The 18,668-nt window shown below is 50.3% G+C and overlaps 1 protein-coding gene across 30 annotated transcripts in view; it reads left to right on the plus strand.

The window, feature by feature from the left end:
- Positions 1-18,668, plus strand: part of NCOR2 (nuclear receptor corepressor 2) — a 494,549-nt gene that overhangs the window by 379,284 nt on the left and 96,597 nt on the right. For all 30 annotated transcript variants that reach the window (XM_075898492.1, XM_075898501.1, XM_075898496.1 and 27 more), the window contains 2 exons: positions 2,081-2,143; positions 16,711-16,853. In XM_075898492.1, the coding sequence (XP_075754607.1) occupies positions 2,081-2,143; positions 16,711-16,853 (206 nt within the window). The remainder of the gene's footprint in view (positions 1-2,080; positions 2,144-16,710; positions 16,854-18,668) is intronic.

The raw sequence follows: 18,668 nt of genomic DNA on the forward strand, positions 1-18,668 counted from the left end.
GCTGACAATAGTGAAGTGACCAAAGGAAGTGGGCTGAAGTCACGGGCATGCCAAAGCAATCGCTTACACTTTGTGTCTCCCCAGAAGTGATTTGACTTAGGTTGGCGAGTATAGTTACTGCATGTTAAATATCCACTGAATATTAAAAAACAAATAAAAAAACCCAGGCTGCAATTTAGCTGCAGCACGCTGCAGCTCCCAGTAGACATCTGTTATATAACTGCTCAACTTCAGTGAATATCATTAATCAAGCCCAACAGGCCATTTACCTGACATTTATTTAACATACACTAACAGTCTTATTAAAACTCAATTAAAGGCTTGGTCAGGTGTGTGTGGGATACTTAAAGCAAATAAATCTCAAAGCCCTGACTGTGCCCACAGAGGGGAAAAGAAAATTCCCAGATATTGATTTCCTTTACCAGCTGAGCTAACATGCTGGCTGGACCCTGTGGGACTACATTTCTAATGGAGGAAGTGACCTACAGAGACTTCCGCAAGGTGATGTCTCAGTCCAGTTCAGTCAGCTGTGAAGCAGATGCCTTTTTTCACTCCTAGGCCTTGTTACCTAATGGACTGTGGCCATCAGAGCTGGACTTCTCCTGCTCCAGAGCCCCAGCACCGGTATTCCCTCTTATTTTTTCATCCATGTGCAGAATAAATTTTGTTGCACCAAGACATGTGAGGATGTGTACCACCCATATAAACACATGCTGCCTGCTTTGGGTGCTCTGTGAATTAGCTGGCCAGAATTTGAATCTCTCCTGGGTAGCCACTCAAGTGCTCAGCTTACTGGGAACGCTGCCCAGCACCTTTACAAGCTTCGTGGAGATGCTGTTTTTCCTTCCCACTTGTGTCCTTTGACCTAGCTTACTGGTCTACTTTCCATTTTAAAGGGACATGGTCCAATCCTCTCTCCCCCATGTTGAAATAATGCTTCCCCTGTGATTTAGAGGAGTAACTCACTGGCAGCTGAAATAGAAATCTGTTTGTTCACGGGGGGGGGGCTTTTGTCTCTGACTCACATACTGGTTTGTTATTCTAGGGTGGGATCCTATGTGTCAGGCTAAAGTGAATGCACTGTTGAGGCCCAGGGTGTGGAGCACAGGGTGGCTGCTGGGCACGCTGACACCCATCTCTTACCGTACCGGTTGGAGGGCAGAGTCGCTGTTGCTCTGAGGCTCTTGCTGGGTGTGAAAGTGAATCAGATGGAGGAGCGTAAGGTGCTGCATTGCAGTCTCTCTGGCACCTTCCCTGTAGCTGGAAACCGCTGATTGCCTGGGGCTTGCCCCATCTCTCTGGGCTCATTAGATATGCTGACAGCTAGCTTCCCCCACTGACCTCCCCTCCTCAGTTGGTCAGTTTCAGTGAGATTAGTACATCCCGCAGCCAGTCTGAGTTCTTGGCTCTTGTCCCTCCCGGTGATGTTCCCTCTCCATGTGATTGATCTCAAATCAGTAATTATGTGGCACCTTTTTTCTTGGAGGATAAGGGCGTGTGGAACCAACACAGCATTGGCAAAATGCAGGCTCCCTGAGAGTGTCTGGCTTTGTTTTCCCAGCCCAAAGCTACCTTATTCAGACCTTACATTAGTGTGATAGGTGCAGGGGAACCGACAGCCTCTGAGCAACCCTAGGCAAGGTGTATGAGGGGCAGCTCTGCACTCCAGGAAAAGGTGGAGCCTTGGGCAGAAGGGGCAGGGCCGGAGCAGCCAGCTTCACCCCCCAGCCCTCATAACTGCACGGAGCATGTGGCATCCCAGCAGTGATTGAAAGGGCCTGAGGCAGGTGTCTAGGAGCCGTGGCCCCTTTGAATCACCAGGCCCTGGGGCAACTTCTCCCCTGGACAGATACCAGGCTGGTTCTGCGCTATTGGACCTGGGACCTCCTCATACCTAAGCCTGGCACAGGGGTTTGTGAAGCACTTTGGGATCTTGGATGCAAGGCCCCATCCACGTACAGCATATTCTGGTCAGGCTGGCAGACATTTGGGTGCTAGTGCCCTCCTTAGATTCTTCCAGCTCAGTTGCGTGCATGTAAATCCCTCTCGCCATGACCACCTGGCTCTGTCTATTTTTCAGCTTCTTTGGAGATGAATGAAAGTTCTCGCTGGACAGAGGAAGAAATGGAGACAGCCAAAAAAGGTAATGCAGTCTTTTACCTCTGCTGCCCATCCTGATGGTCAGGAAAGGAAGCTGGTCTGTACGTGCACAGCAGGGACAGTATGGGTCTGCTACCACCTTGAATCTAGGGGTCCTGATTCTGTTCTTCTTTACACTGATTAAACCCACTGTGTAAGCCCATTGACTTCAGTGGTGTTACACTGTGTAGGAGAGTGAGAATGAGGACCTGTGTAGTCTGAGAAAAGTGCTTTTGTGTGGTTTTGGTAACAAGCCACAATACTGGCAGCAGCTTTGGATTTTGTAACCCCTGGTCCAGGAGTCATGCTTGGTTGGTGTGTGTCATGGAAGGACAAGGTGGGGTAACAGTACCCTTGGCTCTGTGTTGGAGTGAGGCTGCTGAAAGAGATGGCTGCATGACCAGAGGTCCAGAAGTTGGGGTTGGTGTTGAACTGGGAGAGTAGCTGGTGGTCAGCAGGCCTGGGGTGGATAGCTGGAGTTTATCTCTAGCTCACAGTGTTGATGGACCATCTAGTCCAGACATGAATTTTGTTACATGGTCATGAGCAGGCTCCACCCCTGGAAGGGGCGTAGCTGGGGGGGCAGAAGGGGCAGGGCTGGGGACTAGCCTCTCCCCTGAGTTGTCTGGGGCTGGAGGCTTTGAATTAAAAACACAGCAAAGGGCTTGTGGCTCCCGGCCCTGCTGCTACTGTGTTGCCAGTCAGTTGCCCAGGATTGTTGCTGCTATTTAAAGGGCTCATTGGATCCTGCTGCCTGAATCACCACCTGGAAATTCGATGGCACAGGCAGCAGGATACAAATAGAGGCCAGATGCAGTCCACAGGCTGGATCAGAGTGTAAGGTGGGATGGATCCAGCCCCTGGGCCACAGCTTTCCCAGCCATGATCTAGTCTGGCCACTGCATATCGCAAGCCACCAAACACCACTTCTCCACCCCGAGTCCAACCACCAGAATTAGACTAGAGTACTGTAGTCTGTGTTCTACAGGCAGGAGGGAGCAAGAGGCCCAGTTCCCAAGGTCCCTGCAGTGGCAGGAACTGGTTTTAGGGAGATAAGACCAGCAGGTAATCCAGGACCCATGCAGAGGAAGGGGACTCTCCCTAAGGTCCTTGCCAGTGTGATCTGGGAGAAAATTCATTCCTGACCCAGTGTTTGGGGTCCAGATGCACACATGGCCCTGCTCTGGTAAAAGGCACATTCCCTGGTGGCCAGGCAGAGGATTCCCATGTGTAAAAAAGAGCAGAAGATAAACTCCATGACGCGTAACTGCACAGCTATAGTAGTCCAGTAAGGGCAAGCCAGAGTTTCTGATCTCTGCTGCCTCCCTTAGAGACTGCGCTGTCGCTTGTAAAGCAGTTGTCTCTGCTACATCATCAACTGAGCGTCCCCAGGTCCTGAATCGCAGTTGCAGATTGGGCTTCTCCTGCTGAATGCTGAAACCAGGGCTGTCCCTTTAACGGGGGCGAGGCTGCTGGCGAGAGGAGGTTTATTTTGCATCCTGTGGCCGAGAGAGTGCGTCGCTGAGACCGTTAGGTCGATGTGCTGAGTGTAGCGGGCTCCCTTTGCCACTTCCCCCTTGTTTGCTGGGCTCCCGTGCCAAGATTTCTGCTGTTAAATTTTTTCCTAAGTCATGTCCTGTTGCTCTGTGGTTGAGTTCCCAGCCAGCGCCCAGTGCATCCTGCTCAGCTTGCCTGCGAGTTGTGTAGGTGCCCCGCCACAGCTTCATTTGGGGATAGCAAAATTAGACAGACCTGGCAGGCAGGAGCTAGATCATTTGAGAAAAGCACCCGCAGGAGGCATGTAGACTATAATCTCTGGCGTCTCACGTGCCAGCACAGTCCTGGGCTGAGCTGACTTAATATGAACACACCCATATGTTTGGCTTGTTCTCATTCTGACCCCCTTGCTAAGCCCCCATGCCAGTCTTGCATCTGGCCAGGCATTGTTATCTCTAAGCTCATCCCTTGCTAGCTAGACTTCAGTCAGGCTGCCTGACTGAGCTCTTGCTGCTGGGATTAGCAGCTGCTGGTCAGTGGGTTGCCGCTGTAAGGATCACTTCTAGCTACCCCCTTTTTCCTATTTGACGTCTCACTGTAGAAGAGCCACTTTGCCATTTAGGCCCCACCGTGAGGCTGTGCTGAAAGGATCACTCATGGTACCCACCCATCTAGACCAACATCAAGAATAGAACAGGAGCAGGAGGGATCCAGTAGCCCACAATCTGCACAGTTTGTCTAGGAAGGCAGTGAATAGCACAGGGTTAGCTCAGCCTACAGGAGTGTGGAGTTTGGCCACTCCCATCTGCTTCACCTGTCTGTTTGAATGACATTTCCCCCATGCACTGATCCACGGAATAGCCAGCTTTCCATCTTGAACGTCTGCAGAGAAGCTAAATTCCCATTTTGCCAGGGCCTAGCCAGCTGCACAAAGCATTTTCTCACTAAATGCCCCAAGCAAGTGTGAATTAGCTCGGACTGGCACTTCTAAAGATCCTGGATTCTTTGTTTAGCCTGCAGCCAGTTGGCATTCTGAAAATTCACAGAGAACCTCGGATGTCAGTCCCAGACTGATCCTGCCAACTGACGGCTGTCAGGGTCCAATCCAGCAGCACGTAGAGCAGGGGACTTGCTGTGGGATAGTAAAGAACTGCAGCTGAATAATTGCTCCAGATTGCCATCTGCGTGAGCATATGGGATAACCCTTGCACAATGATGCTGAACAGAGAGATTTTAAGTAAGAGATGGAGGTATGCTGGATACAGGGTCAGACAACAGAGTGGAATACCATGTTATTCAATTAACTAGGGGAGCAAGAAACCTGTAAAAATGAAATTCTTGTTTAATGCCACTTTACTTTGTAATAAACTTTGGTTCGATAGTCTGCCAAAACATTCAGCGATTGGTATAGCCATGAGGAGTCCTGTGGCACCTTATAGACTGACAGATTTATTGGAGCATAAGCTTTCGTGGGCAAAGACCCACTTTGTCAGATGCATGCATCTGATGAAGTGGGCCTTTGCCCACAAAAGCTTATGCTCCAATAAATCTATTAGTCTATAAGGGTATGTCTACACTACAGCGCTAATTTGAACTAACTTAGTTCGAATAAGTTAATTCAAACTTATGTCATATACCTAGACTTTAGTAAGGCATTTGATACGGTCTCGCATGATATACTTATTGATAAACTAGGCAAATATAACTTAGATAGGGCCACGATAAGGTGGGTGCATAATTGGCTGGATAACCGTAGTCAAGAGAGTTGTTGTTAACGGTTCTAAATCCTGCTGGAAAGGGATAACAAGTGGAGTTCCTCAAGGATCTGTTTTGGGACCTGTACTGTTCAATATCTTCATCAATGATGTAGATATTGGGATAGAGAGTACGCTTATTAAGTTTGCAGATGATACCAAACTGGGTGGGGTTGCGACTTCTTTGGAGGATAGGGACATAATTCAAAATGACCTTAGCAAGTTAGAGAAATGGTCAGAGGTAAACAGGATGAGGTTTAATAAAGAGAAATGCAAAGTGCTCCACTTAGGAAGGAACAATCAGTTCCATACATACAAGATGGGAAGCGACTGTCTAGGAAGGAGCATGGCAGAAAGGGATCTAGGGGTCATAGTGGACCACAAGTTGAATATGAGTCAACAGTGTGATGCCGTTGCAAAAAAAGCAAATATGATTCTAGGTTGTATCAACAGGTGTGTTGTAAGCAAAACTCGTGAAGTCATTCTGCCGCTCTACTCTGCACTAGCTAGGCCTCAGCTGGAGTACTGTGTCCAGTTCTGGGCGCCACATTTCAAGAAAGATGTGGAGAAATTGGAAAGGGTACAGAGAAGAGCGACAAGAATGATTAAAGGTCTAGAGAACATGACCTATGAAGCCAGGCTTCATGAACTGGGCTTGTTTAGTTTGGAAAAAAGAAGATTAAGGGGGGACATGATAGCGGTTTTCAAATATCTAAAAGGGTGTCACAAGGAGGAAGGAGAAAATTTGTTCCTCTTGGTTTCTGAGGACAGGACAAGGAGTAATGGGCTTAAAGTGCAGCAAGGGAGGTTTAGATTGGACATTAGGAAAAAATTCCTAACTGTCAGGGTGGTCAAATATTGGAATAAATTGCCAAGGGAGGTGGTGGAATCTCCCTCTCTGGAGATATTTAAGAACAGGTTAGATAGACATCTGTCAGGGATGGTGTAGGTGGAGCTTGGTCCTGCCTTGAGGGCGGGGGGCTGGACTCGATGACCTCTTGAGGTCCCTTCCAGTCCTATTATTCTATGATTCTATGATTCTATGAAACTAAGCTAATTCGAATTAGCGCAGCTAGACTTAAAAAGTAGTTTGAATTAGCGTTTTGCTAATTCGAACTAGCATGTCCACACAGAGTGGACCCTGAACAGAGGTTAAGGATGGCCGGAAGCAGTGCCGGCAGGGCATCAGATGAGGACTTAGAGTGTGGAGCTGCTGTCTCAGGCTAGCCGAGGGCTGTGCTTAAAGGGACCCGACCCCCACCCCGGACAGACAGTTCTCAGGGGTGCCCTGCTTGCAAAGCAGTCCTGGCTTGGAGTGCCCTGAGTGCCCACACGTGGAACATCACAGCACTCGGCCATCACCCTGGCTGCACTTGCCACAGGCTGCCATCTTGGGGGAGGGGACAATCGGGGGGGGGGGGGCTGCAGGAGAGCTTCCACCCCGAGAAGCCCGCAGAGCCAGCCCAGTCCTCCTCATTGGGGGCTTGTACCCCATTCCTCCCTCACCTCCTTCCACTTACCCTTCTCTAGCCCCACTTCCTGATGTACAAAATAAAGAAAACATGTGTTCAAAAATAGAATCTCTCTTTATTGAACCAAAACGGGGGGAGACTGGGAAAAGGAGGTGGGAGAGGGGAAGAGAGAGGGTGGGAGAGGGGAGGGCAACTAAAATGATCAGGGGTTTAGAACAGGTCCCATATGAAGAGAGGCTAAATAGACTGGGACTTTTAAGCTTAGAGAAGAGGAGACAGAGCAGGGATATGATAAAGGTCTATAAAAGCAAGAGTGGGGTGGAGAGGGTGCATAAAGAAAAGTTCTCCATTAGTTCCCATAATAGGACGACTAGAGGACACCAAAGGAAAGGAATGGATAGCAGGCTTCAAACTAGTAACAGAAAGTTCTTCACAAATCAAAGAGTCAACCTGTGGAACTCCTTGCTGCAGGAGGCTGTGAAGGTTAGAACTAGAACAGAGTTTAAAGACAAGTTAGATCAAGTCATGGAGGTTGGGTCCATGGAGTGGTATTAGCCAGGAGCTAGAAATGGTGTCCCTGCCCAAAGTTTGTGGAAGGCTGGAGATGGATGGCATGAGACAAATGGCTTGGTCACTGTCTTTGGTCTATTCCCTCCAGGGTACCTAGTGTTGGCCGCTGTCAGCAGACAGGCTACTGGACTAGATGGACCTGTGGTCTGACCCAGTACGGCCATTCTAAGCTCAGGGCTCAGGGTCGGGGGTCTCAGTGGACCACCTTGATATTCATGCACACCTGCTCCTGGGTGACCAGGCTGGCAGCTATCCTGCCCTAGATGGCCACTTTCCGGTGCCTAGTGCGGAGTTCGTGGACAAGGTCCACGATGTTTGCACTAGACCAGGTGGGCGCCCGCCTCTTGCGGTCCTGGCCAGGCTCCTGGTAGCCGCCAGCCTGGTCCCGGGAAGAGGCAGAGGGCTGGGTGGCAGTGGGTGGCTGGCTCATGGCGTGCCAGGTGCAGGATCTGCTGGCTGGATGCTGGCAGGCTTGCACCTGGCACGGGCACCGTAGCCAGCCCGTGCCCCTTTAAGGGCTCCAGGGCTGGGAGTGGGGCATACGAGTTTCCCTGGTGGTGCCCAGAGTAGCCACCAGGGAAAGCCGGGGAGGGCTAGCCTCCCACTAGTTCGAATTAAGGGGCTACACAGCCCTTAATTCGAACTAGTAAGTTCAAAGTAGGCTTAGTCCTCGTGCAATGAGGTTTACCTAGTTCGAACTAAGTGCTCCGCTAGCTCGAATTAAGTTCCAACTAGCGGAGCGCTAGTGTAGCGCCTATCAAAGTTAATTCGAACTAACATCTATTAGTTCGAATTAACTTTGTAGTGTTGACATTCCCTAAGATACCACAGGACTCCTCATTGCTTTTGCAAATTCAGACTAACACGGTTACCTCTCTGATACTTGGTATAGCAACGTTGCCCCTGTATTCTCATACCATCAGATTCTTCCATTGTGACTGTGATTACAAGGAAAAAGCAGGTGGTTTTGATTAGCGGTGGTTGCTTTAGGAGTTACCTACTTGCTTTTGGACACAGTGATGGGTAGAGAGCAAATCCGCTCTGATTGGAGCTCCCGTCCCAGCTTGGGCCTGAGGCTGGGGCAGTTTGGATCAAGTTTTCCCTGCAGAATAGCTAGTCCTTGCCTGTTTTCTCACACCCTGGACCTGGGACTGCTTAGCTAGTTGCTAGGTTTCTCTAATCTATCAGAGAGCGAGTAACCATTCTAGATGCAACTTGCGGCTTTCCCCAAAGCTTTAACATGTGGTTTTACTTCGAAAAGGGACTACGTAATGCTGGCACCTTCTTACTCATCAGCTTTTCCTCCCTGTGCTTCAGATCTGCTGACTCCAGTGACAAAAATAAGTGTTGGCCAGTTTTCAGTCCTGTGAATTGTGCTGGCTTCGCAAGCCCAGGGCTGAGGGGGTCTGTCCTACTTTGTGCATCATCCGTTCCTGTGCCAGCGCATGGAAAGCAATGGGGTGACATAGGCGAGGGCATACGCTGCAGGCTGCACAGGTGTCATTTGGCCTGCAGCATCTTTAGCCCAGGTGCTGATGCACGAGAAGGGAAGTGACACCCCTCCCCCCTCCCCTTCCCCAGATTCTCAGAGAGTCAGGCTGAGTTTGCAGGGCTGCCAGTTAGAAACGCTAACCTTTTTACTAGTGAACTAGCACACACATTGAAATTAAATGAACTAAACAGGGTGACATCTTCTTCACTCTCTTCTTAGCCTGCAAGGGTGTGCAAACACACAGATGGGTGTGCATGTGTGTGTGCAAAATGTCCAGATTTTCCTCAGTTGCCCCATCCAAGCGTAAAATTTGGTGCTCTTACAAGGAGCTGTCAGGTTGGATGCAGAGTAAGCAACGATGTAATGCTGGGGAGGTACTAGGTACGCCCCCTGCTGTAGAGGTGACCCCTCAGTATCACACATGCAGTCACCCAAGCATACTGCTTCCCAGTGTAGAAACCTGCTCTTTGAAATCACCCTTGGGAAGACAAGCTGTGTGCCAACCTGCCCAGGCTTGGCCTCCTTGCCCCTTCCCTGAATGCTGTGCCAGCTAGTGGGGAGGCAGGAGCACAGAGGTAGAGGGCTAAGAGCAGGGCTGAAACGACATCTATAAAACCTTTTGTGGTGCCCAGATTTAGGCTCTTTGGCTAACTGAGCAAATGAAGTCAGACCGGTCTGTTTCTCTTCAGCAAGGAAATGCAGAACCGGGAGTTCCTGCTAACTGCTGCCCAAAGTGTGCTTTTACCATCTCTCTTGTTTGCCTTGTGGCTTTGTGTGAGCTCCTCACCTGCAGCCAGGGTGTAAATGGAAGTGAGCTTGTGCAGCATCAGGTGGTACTCTGGCACTGGGCGGAACCCTGGTGTTGGCAGGGTGGCAGAGGCGAGATCAGATACAGAGGCCCCCAGGGGATCCCTTGCTTCTGCAAAGTATCACATTGAGCAAGAGCATAGTGTGGCTCTAACTAGTCCCAGGGTAGCCTCATGCACTTTCTGAAGCTGGGTGGCCTAGGGCAGGAAGTGGCAGGTAGCTTTCACTGCTGTGTTCCCCACTCGATCCCAACATGTGAACAGGGGACCTTGAATGTTAGTTTCTTGTGTCCGCATCTGCACTGCTGGCCTGTAAGGGGGGGGGGATCTCCCCTTCCCCCATCTCCTTTGTAACACCATCCTATCATTCAGACTGCAAATCCTTGGCTAGAGGTGGGGCTCTGATGTTCACGCCCATCGGTCCAGAGGCAGGGTCAGGTGAGAGAGGTTGGCTCAGCCAGTTATAGTAATGGACAGGCCACAACGTTGATCCCTGGATCCGTGCTTCCATATAGTCCAGGTCCTGCCTCTGTTGATCAGGCCTCTGTTGTGGCTTGCCATGGCATCATATCCTCTTTGGCCACGCTTGTATAGCAGCCTGAGGGAGGTGGCCGTGGCCTGTGGAGCTGCTGTCTCTGTCACGGGGTGCTTTGGGTTTCTTGGCCAGGTAGCAGAGAAACCCCAGGGTCTGGTCAGTCAGCACATGCAGCACAAAGACCTATCAGGGAAGCAGCTTAGCAATGACTAATTTCCAGCCTGAGGTTTAGTTTTGAACGGATTTCTCTTCTGAGAGTAAGGGAGCAGGAATGGCACCTCAACCAGGTGACAGAACAGAGCCAGATTGTGCTCTAGCGGCTGCTTCATGCTGCCTCCATTCTTTGGTTGCTGCCCTTGCGAGGATGAGCCACGTTTCCTCCAAAAGAGAGTGAAAGTACCGCTCTGTATGGACACAAGGTTCGGAGATGGATGCTTCCTTTCCGTCTGCCTGGCACCAAGGGCCACATGGCGTGTAGAAAGCCGCAAGGTCATAATTCATCAGGAGGGAGGTATAAATCCTGCCCTTTCTGGAGCTGGCTGCTGGAGAGTTTTGTGCCATGTTGCTGAAGCGAGGGAGTAGCTGAGTCACCAGGGTCAAGAAGGCCAACTGGGGCCAGGAAAAGTTGTGAAAAACTAATAGAAGTGTTACCATGGCTGTTGTGCCAGAGAGCTCCTCCGCAAGGGGAGCTCTGGAGTTAACGTCCTGCGTGGAGTTGTCAGGAGGAAAAGGGGGAAGACAGCACTGACGTGGAGCTCCTTGGTCCTTGCAGTCAGTGGCGGCTGCTGCAAGCTGTCAGACCAGATCGCTTTGTAGCACTGTGTCGTGCCTGAGAGCAGGTCACTGCTGCGAGCACCCCTCTCTTGGCAAGGCTGGGAGAATCTCTTGTGGGTTATGGAGAGAAATTTGTGGTCAGACTCCCTTGCAGCATCTTGTTGTGTGTAGTCACAAAGCGACAAATGTAGTGTGATCCAAAACCTCATAGGAACAGTCTGGATCCCCAGGCTGGTTTCTGTGGAAGAATGGCCCAGATCACAGCTAGCAAGAGCCAGCACGTTGCTGGCCTTGCTAAACATCCTTGGAGGAACAGCCATGGCATGAGTTTGCTATGTGCTGCGCAGAGCAGCGATCCATTAAATCCCTGCTACTCTCATTGGCCTGCAGCTGGGAATCCTGTGTTCTGTGTCAGACTCTGCCACTGAAGTACTCTGGGACTTTGGGACTTGCTTTGTGCCTCAGTTTCCCTATCCGAAAACAGGGATGATAATGTTCTCTCCAGTCACACACTTAGCAAAGCACCGTGCGGTGTGCAGGGGGTGTTGGTTAGCTCAGCTTGTGGTGGAGAATAGTTTCTCACAGCAGTCTGCCCAAACTTGGGTAGCTTTCCAACCACTCCAGGAGTGGTCGGCTTAAATTTCAGTTCTGTACCCTCTGCCTCTGCCTCTGCCTCTGACTCTGCCACGCTCCCGGGGCAGGCTGTAGAGTCAGGCTGCTGTGCTTGCACAACTGGGACAGTCTCCGTGGGCTGCAGGAAATGGTTAAAGAAAGAATGTGGAAGGAAAGGGAGTTAAAGAGAACTTGGGAGGGGTGTTGCACTAGGTAGTGTAGCGCTTTGGGGATGAGATCATTTTTTTTATTGTAACTTTGATCTGCTAATCCAGTTGAGAGGCTGCTAAGGGACCCTTTTGCGGTCTCACTTGTGTTGTGCTGAGACGTGAGACCTGGGTGGGGCAAGGGCAGCCATGCTGGAGAGGAGGGGAAGAAATAATCTAAAAAGGCTGTGACTATGGAGAGCTTGAATGAAAGCCATGCTCCCTGCAATGCCCCTTTTCTCTTGGTCTTGTGCTCCAGAAACCAAAGACGCTTTAAAGCATTCTCATAGGTCTGCACACTCCTCTTCCTTCCTGCCATCGTTGCTCCGGGCACACGACCCTCAAGTTTCCACAGACCGGGGAGGAGACAGTCCCCACCCCCACTCTCTGGCTGATCCCGTCTGCCTGGGCTCACTGCATAGCCCGCATGCTCAGGGTGTGTCTGTCTGTCCCTGTCTCTCCTGCCCTGGGAGTGGTCTGAAGTTGTCCAACAACTTGTTGGTCCAGCATTATCTCTGTGCTCTGTTTGTTTTCTCTCTGCCTCCTCTCCTGGAGCCCTCAGACCTTTCCAGATGATAGCAACCTTCAGTTGAAAACCAGTGCGGAGGGGAGACTTAGGGGGAAGGTCCCAACCCGGTCAGTAGAGTTCAAATCTCTGTCAATTACTGGCTCGCACCTCCCCAAAGAAAAGCCCCTTTGATTCATTTCAGAGCAGAGGAAACTATTAAGCAAAGCTTTGTTTTCCTGGCTCACTCCCCCTGCTGTTGACATTCAGATGAGAACTAGAGAGATAGAAAGTGAGAGAGAGAGAGAGAGAGAGAGAGAGAGGAAGTGGGTGCCAAGTTGGCCGCACCCCTTGTCAGCTTGGGTCAGTGCCACGCTCGTTATTATTGCTCTGTCTAGAGGTCACATTCAGACGAAACCAGCCTCTGGGTCAGCCAGAGGAAAAGATTAGAGCTTGTTTGCTGCTCCACCACACACCGCCGGTCCTGATCTCCTCCTGGCCCTCAGCTGGCAAGAGGGAAACTGCAGCTCCTGCTCGACTGCTTTGCCTTTTTTTTTTTCTTTTTTTTTTGGCAGCGTTGGGCATCTCCTGAAACTGCCTCCCTGTAGCCCCAGGCTGCTGAGCAAGGAGGTGAGACGGGGAAAGGGGGAGGCAAAGCAACTTCAGTCCACCTTAACAAACGCCTCTCCAGACGGTTTGCAAGTGCTGAGGAGCTGAGCAGGAAGAGTGCCCAGGGTGCTTCTCAGCAGCCCAAGTGAGGCAGAGAGCACTGAGGACAGAGCATGTGTTCAAGGCAACTTCTTGCGTCGGGGTCAGGCGTCTCCTGCTTTTAAGACCTGGTTTTAAGTTACCATGCTGTAGCTGCTCTTGCTACCGAGGGTTCCTAAATGCCGGAGCCCCCCAGGAATAAAGAACCAGCTTTTTTTCCTCTCTCCTCCCTTCCCTTCCTTTGGCTTTTGCGAGGGAGTGTAAACAAATTGAGCAGGGAGGATGTGAGCGGAGAACTCCCGGCGCTTTGTAACAAACTGCTCTGCCTCGCGTGGCTTTGAAGAAGTGCTCTCCCTTTTTATTCTGACCTGCCTGCTGCATGCTCGGAGCAGATTTGCTGGCAGGTGACACTAGTCTCGGAGAATGTAAGTAGAGCCATAGGCAGTAAGAAAACGGTGAGCTTCTGGGGTGAACGTTAGTGCTGGGGATTGCAAGAATGAGCGTGTGTACACTTGGTGTGTACACTTACAATCCCCCATCGCCACTCAGCAGGATACTGATTAAGATCGGCTGGGCTGGTTAGTCAGTTTCAGTTTTATGTACAAAATGAGTGTGTGTGTTGTATGAGCGAGGGGCCAACATGCATGTGGCAAGTTTCGTGTGACAGTGATGGGGGTGCAGGAGCATGAAGAGCACGAGGGGGAGGCTGTGAGGTGAAAGGGAACACTGACGTATGTTGCTCAGTAGAGCCCTGGCAAGTTGTCTGTTCACTAGCCAGATCCAGGGCAGCTGCTGGCTGATCCCGCCCTGAGAGTACAGATAATTATAGTTTTGGGAAGCAGGTGTTGCTGTTTTGTTCTCCTGCCTGTGAAGATAAGGGTGTCTATATGCACCGGTTGGATCCTGCAGGGAGGAGGTCTGTCTGTGCTTTGGAAACATGCAGCCTCCTCCTGGCGGGATACACACAGACACCTGCGCCTCTCCCCTCCCTGGCTACACGCTTGCCCCCAGCTGGGCGCCATTTGCATGTGTGGCAATCTGGCAGGCTGCACGCTGACCCCAGCAGGTGAAGGGAAGGCCTTGTGGAACCACTGGAGTGGGTGACTTTAACTTGGAGGGGCTTCAGCACAGCCTTGTGATTGGGAAGTGGCCCAGCAAAACTACTGAGCCCAGTGCCTCTGGCACGTGAGAGGGCAGCTGAGAGATCCATGACATGCCGCACAACACGCTCGGTTCATAGGTGGAAATGAGAGTGGGCACAGCCGGACCTTGGGGTCAGCCGCTGCAGTAACCACATGCTGCTCCCCTGTCATGCACAGCATAGTCTTCTCTGAGAACAACGCAGTGGCACAGAGAGTGGCGCCTGTGGGGCAGTCAGGGGCCATTGTTGGTATTTAAAGCCCTTACCTGAGACCTAGCTTGCCATTCCAGCCCAGTCGCTCACCCATGGGAGTAAGCCTTTCTAGAGTGAATTGGTCGATTCATTCGGTCATTTTGGAAGCGTGGTGATAGAGGTCTGTGGAGCCAGGAGGCTCTGCTGGTTGATCTGTGTATGCTGGTGCTAAAGCTTATCCCTTAGCAAGTTTTGTTTGTCAGCCTTTGCAATCACAGCGCAGAGTATGCCTGACACATAAATGATGCTGTGGTTGGTTGGCTGATAGGTAGAGCATGTTTAAAGGAAAATATTGTCTGAATCTGAAGGTCCTCCCTGTGCCATTAACGAGGACTCTGCCTTGGATCTCATCTAGGCTCTCAAGCTAAGGCTGGTGCAGTACAGGGAGGGGGGACCTCATGAAAGATCCTCCAGTGCTGCAGGAGGACGTGTGTTGGGGACCCTCTTTGCTTCAGGGCAACTCCCGCATTGTGTCAGCAGCAGGCACAAAGGACAGGAGAGCTTGAGCCAGGTCAGCTTTGGGTGTCTTTAAACTGCTGCTCCTCACGGGACTTGCTGCAGCCCCTCCTTGCATGAAGAGTGGCAGACAAAAAGCAAAGGAACGATGACTAAAGCAAGGGCTGGCTGATTGCAGTTCCACCTGAGCGTGGGGCATGAAGCCAGCTGGAGCTGGGCTCCCTGCCTCTCCTCTTGGGCCTGTGGGCCAACTGATGGCAGATACCTAGCAGGCCAGCCTGGCAAGGGGAGTCAATAGGCATGCAGTGGGGTCTCGTGGACACCTCAGGGGTCAGAGGAAGGGTCAGACAGGTTTTGTTTACACGCAAAAGGGGCTGTCTCTGATACAGAGCTGCCAGTGCAACAAATTCCCAGACAGGCAACCCAGCATGGTAGAAGGACACAGATTTATAAGAGGGTAGCATCCTGGTTCAGGTACAGTGGACTTCTGCTGCCCTGACAATCCCAGCAAGGGGCGGACCAGGGGCTGTGATGGGCTATTCAGGGCTGCAGGGTGTTCATTAAGTCAGCGACCTCTGTAGCACCCCTCCACCTCAAGCTGGTGGGGATTCCCTCCCTTCCCCCACCACAATGCACTTACAGGTCAGCTGGCCTCTACATTCCAAGGAGAGGCTGGTAATTTCTCTTTGTCTGTCTGTCACCTCTCCCTACCTCTTCCCAGTGCTAGACCCCTAGCTCAGTCTTTGAAAGGGGCCCCAGGTTTCAAGATCTTTCACTCTCCAGGTTTCACCCTCCTGGGTCGCACTGGCCTCTGGGTTCCAGTGGCAGTGTGGCAGCGCTAGAACATATCTCTGCTGTGCCTGGGGCTGGCAGGCTTTCATGTGAGGAAATCCCTCTGTAGTGGATTGACTGGACCCGTATAATGGGAGTCTGAAGCAGAGCTCTGTGGGTAGGGTAATAGCTGGTGACTGAGGCTCAGTTCCCTGCTCCCCCCAGGGATGTCTTTTGGGACTCTAGGTAGGTCACTTAGTTGCTTTGTGCCTCAGTTTCCCCCTCTGTAATTGCAGGGTAATGGCACCTCTCCCTCTCACAGGAGTGTTGGGAGGGCAAATGCCTTAATGATTGCAAGAGGCTTAGACCCCAGAGTAGTAGGGGCCATGGAAATACCTAGGCTGATTATTAGCTCCTTACACACATGCACATACACACACACACCTGTGTGAATACATGACTGTACTTCCATCTCGCCTCCTTTGTCGCCCCTCTTCTCCTGTGGCCTTCTCCATGCATGGGTCCAACCCATCTGAGCCTGTGGGCTCCAGTTCTCAAAAACTGTCTCTCTCAGATAATGCAGGTTGGGGGAGGGTGCAGACATCCTGTCCCCATCTTCGTTAGCCCCCTGGATAGGGACCAACCTGAACTGCAGCCCCCAGGGAAGAGGTGCATGCTTTCACCTTCTGAAAGCTTCTTGTCACTCCCTTGTGGGGTGCAATGACTGCACTGGCCCCCAACACACCATGATGGTGCAGTCTAGCCCCGAGCCCTAACAGCTGTCAGGGTGGTTAGTAGATGCTGCTATCCCATGCTTTTTGTTCCCCAAGATTGATGGTCTAATGTTTTGTACCTGGAAAGAAAACCAGGAATCTCTCACTTGTCTCTTGGCCAGGGAATTTTCACAGACGGGTACTGGGGAACATATTGTCCCCAGCAAAGTTTGGTTTGCCCATGTAACCCAGCCTTTGTGCATTGTTTCTCCTTTTAAACCCTCTGGTTTTATTTCCCCAATTACAGGTCTCCTTGAACATGGGCGAAACTGGTCGGCCATTGCCAGGATGGTGGGCTCCAAGACTGTGTCGCAGTGCAAAAACTTCTATTTCAACTACAAGAAAAGACAGAACCTGGATGAGATCCTGCAGCAGCACAAACTAAAAATGGTAAGCAGCCCGCTGCAGCCTGCTGCAATCACCACAGCTCTTTTCTGGCAAACAGTGACATAGCTTATGACGTTCCCAAGTCCAAAGGGAAGTTTGTCTTCCATGAGAATTTACTGGGTGAAATACATGGAGCCCAGGGGTCAGCTAACAGCTCATATTGAGAAAGGGACATTTATCCTTTGGCCAGTGGTGTTTTCTGGCTAGCTTGGGAGCTCCTCTGGGACAGAGTTGACCAGATCTTAGACATGCACATGCTACTCAGTGAGTGAAAAGAATAGAAAGGAGAGAGTAGCTGCTGTGTGTTAAGATACATAGCCAGATGGTGATCCCAGTTACAGTTGTGCAAATCCATTCAAGCCAGGAGTGTTGTATCAATTTACCCCATGTTACAGAGATCAGAAATGGGCCTAGTCATGCTGTTTATTTCTGGAGCAGTCTGAAACTGCTGCATGTTCTGTGGTAGCTCATGCACTGAGTATAAAGCTATGAATGCAGACTGGCCACAAAAAGCCTCATGACATTTTCAACCCAGTGTTTATGATATTAGAAGGGAAGAAGTTGATTTCCAGGAGGAACAATCATTGGGACCTCCAGAGACAGGCATGGTCCAGTGACCTAAGGACAGAAGTCCTATGCCTGACAGACATTTTGTATGGCTAGGGGCAGATCACTTAATCTTTCTGTGCATGTTTTCCCCTGTGGTAGAAGGGGGATAATAATACTTTCTTCCCTCAGAAAGTTTAGGGAATCTGCAAAATATTGTAATTATTCGTTTGTAGAGGACCCTGGGGTTCCAGGGTTTCTGGCTAATAGGTTTCATATGGCTTCAACCCCAAGGAGAGCTTTGCAAATGGAAGGGACAGTATTCCGTACAGGAATCGCTCCCTCAAGCCATTACGGTGTGAGTAAAAAGACAGGCAAACACTCAGTGACACATCCAGGAACTGAATAGCCTCATCACTTGACAAAAGGAACAAAAAGTACTGTGAGCAGCAGTGATTCTTATGATCATTTCTCCATGCTCGGAGATACTCCTGTGTTCCTGTGTTTCACTGAATTGTTTTAGAGACAAGGCAAACAAAGCTTGTTTTAGAGACAAGGCAAACAAAGTTGTACAAAGAAAACAACTAAAACGTGTGTAAAGAATGGGATGAGTCACACGCACAACCTCTCAAAATAGAGCTTCATGTTATAAAGATATTGTATTCATTACTTGGGTGAATCTAAAGGAAATAGAATTGGTAACCTAATCAGAGTTGGGTATATCAATTTACTTCGCTTCCCAGTATTTCAGAAATTGTACTGCAGGGGGACTTTTCTGCAGACCCAGTTTTTCCCTCATCCTTTGCTCCCCCATACATATTGTTCACTATTGCATGCAGATTAGAACATCATTGTCATTTACTCTTTTAAGCGTCAGGGGATGTGGAATTTGGGTTTTGTATAAGCACAATGAATGCTCAGCTGTTATTTATTGAGCTATATTGTTTTATGGCAATAGCAGATGCTGTAAAACTGAATAAAATAAAAGAGAGTGAGTCCACAGGCTTTCCTTCTAACTCCTAAATATATTCGCAAGTAAAGCAAACCTCCTAATCGCTTCCTGTACAGCATCTGGGCATGCAAAGTAGTCAGCTTTGACCTCCTCTCAAGGGAAGCAATCAGCAGCCAGGCCAATATGTCATCAGGTAATACTGCAGTGATCTTTTGCTTATTGCCCCGGCCTCGGTGTCAGCAGCTATTGCTGATCTCCCTGCAGATAATTTACAAGGAAATACATGGGCTCTGCATTCCCAGTTTTATTAGAATGCTGTT

This window comes from Pelodiscus sinensis, chromosome 15 (assembly GCF_049634645.1).
Source record: "Pelodiscus sinensis isolate JC-2024 chromosome 15, ASM4963464v1, whole genome shotgun sequence".
Lineage (NCBI taxonomy): Eukaryota > Metazoa > Chordata > Testudines > Trionychidae > Pelodiscus > Pelodiscus sinensis.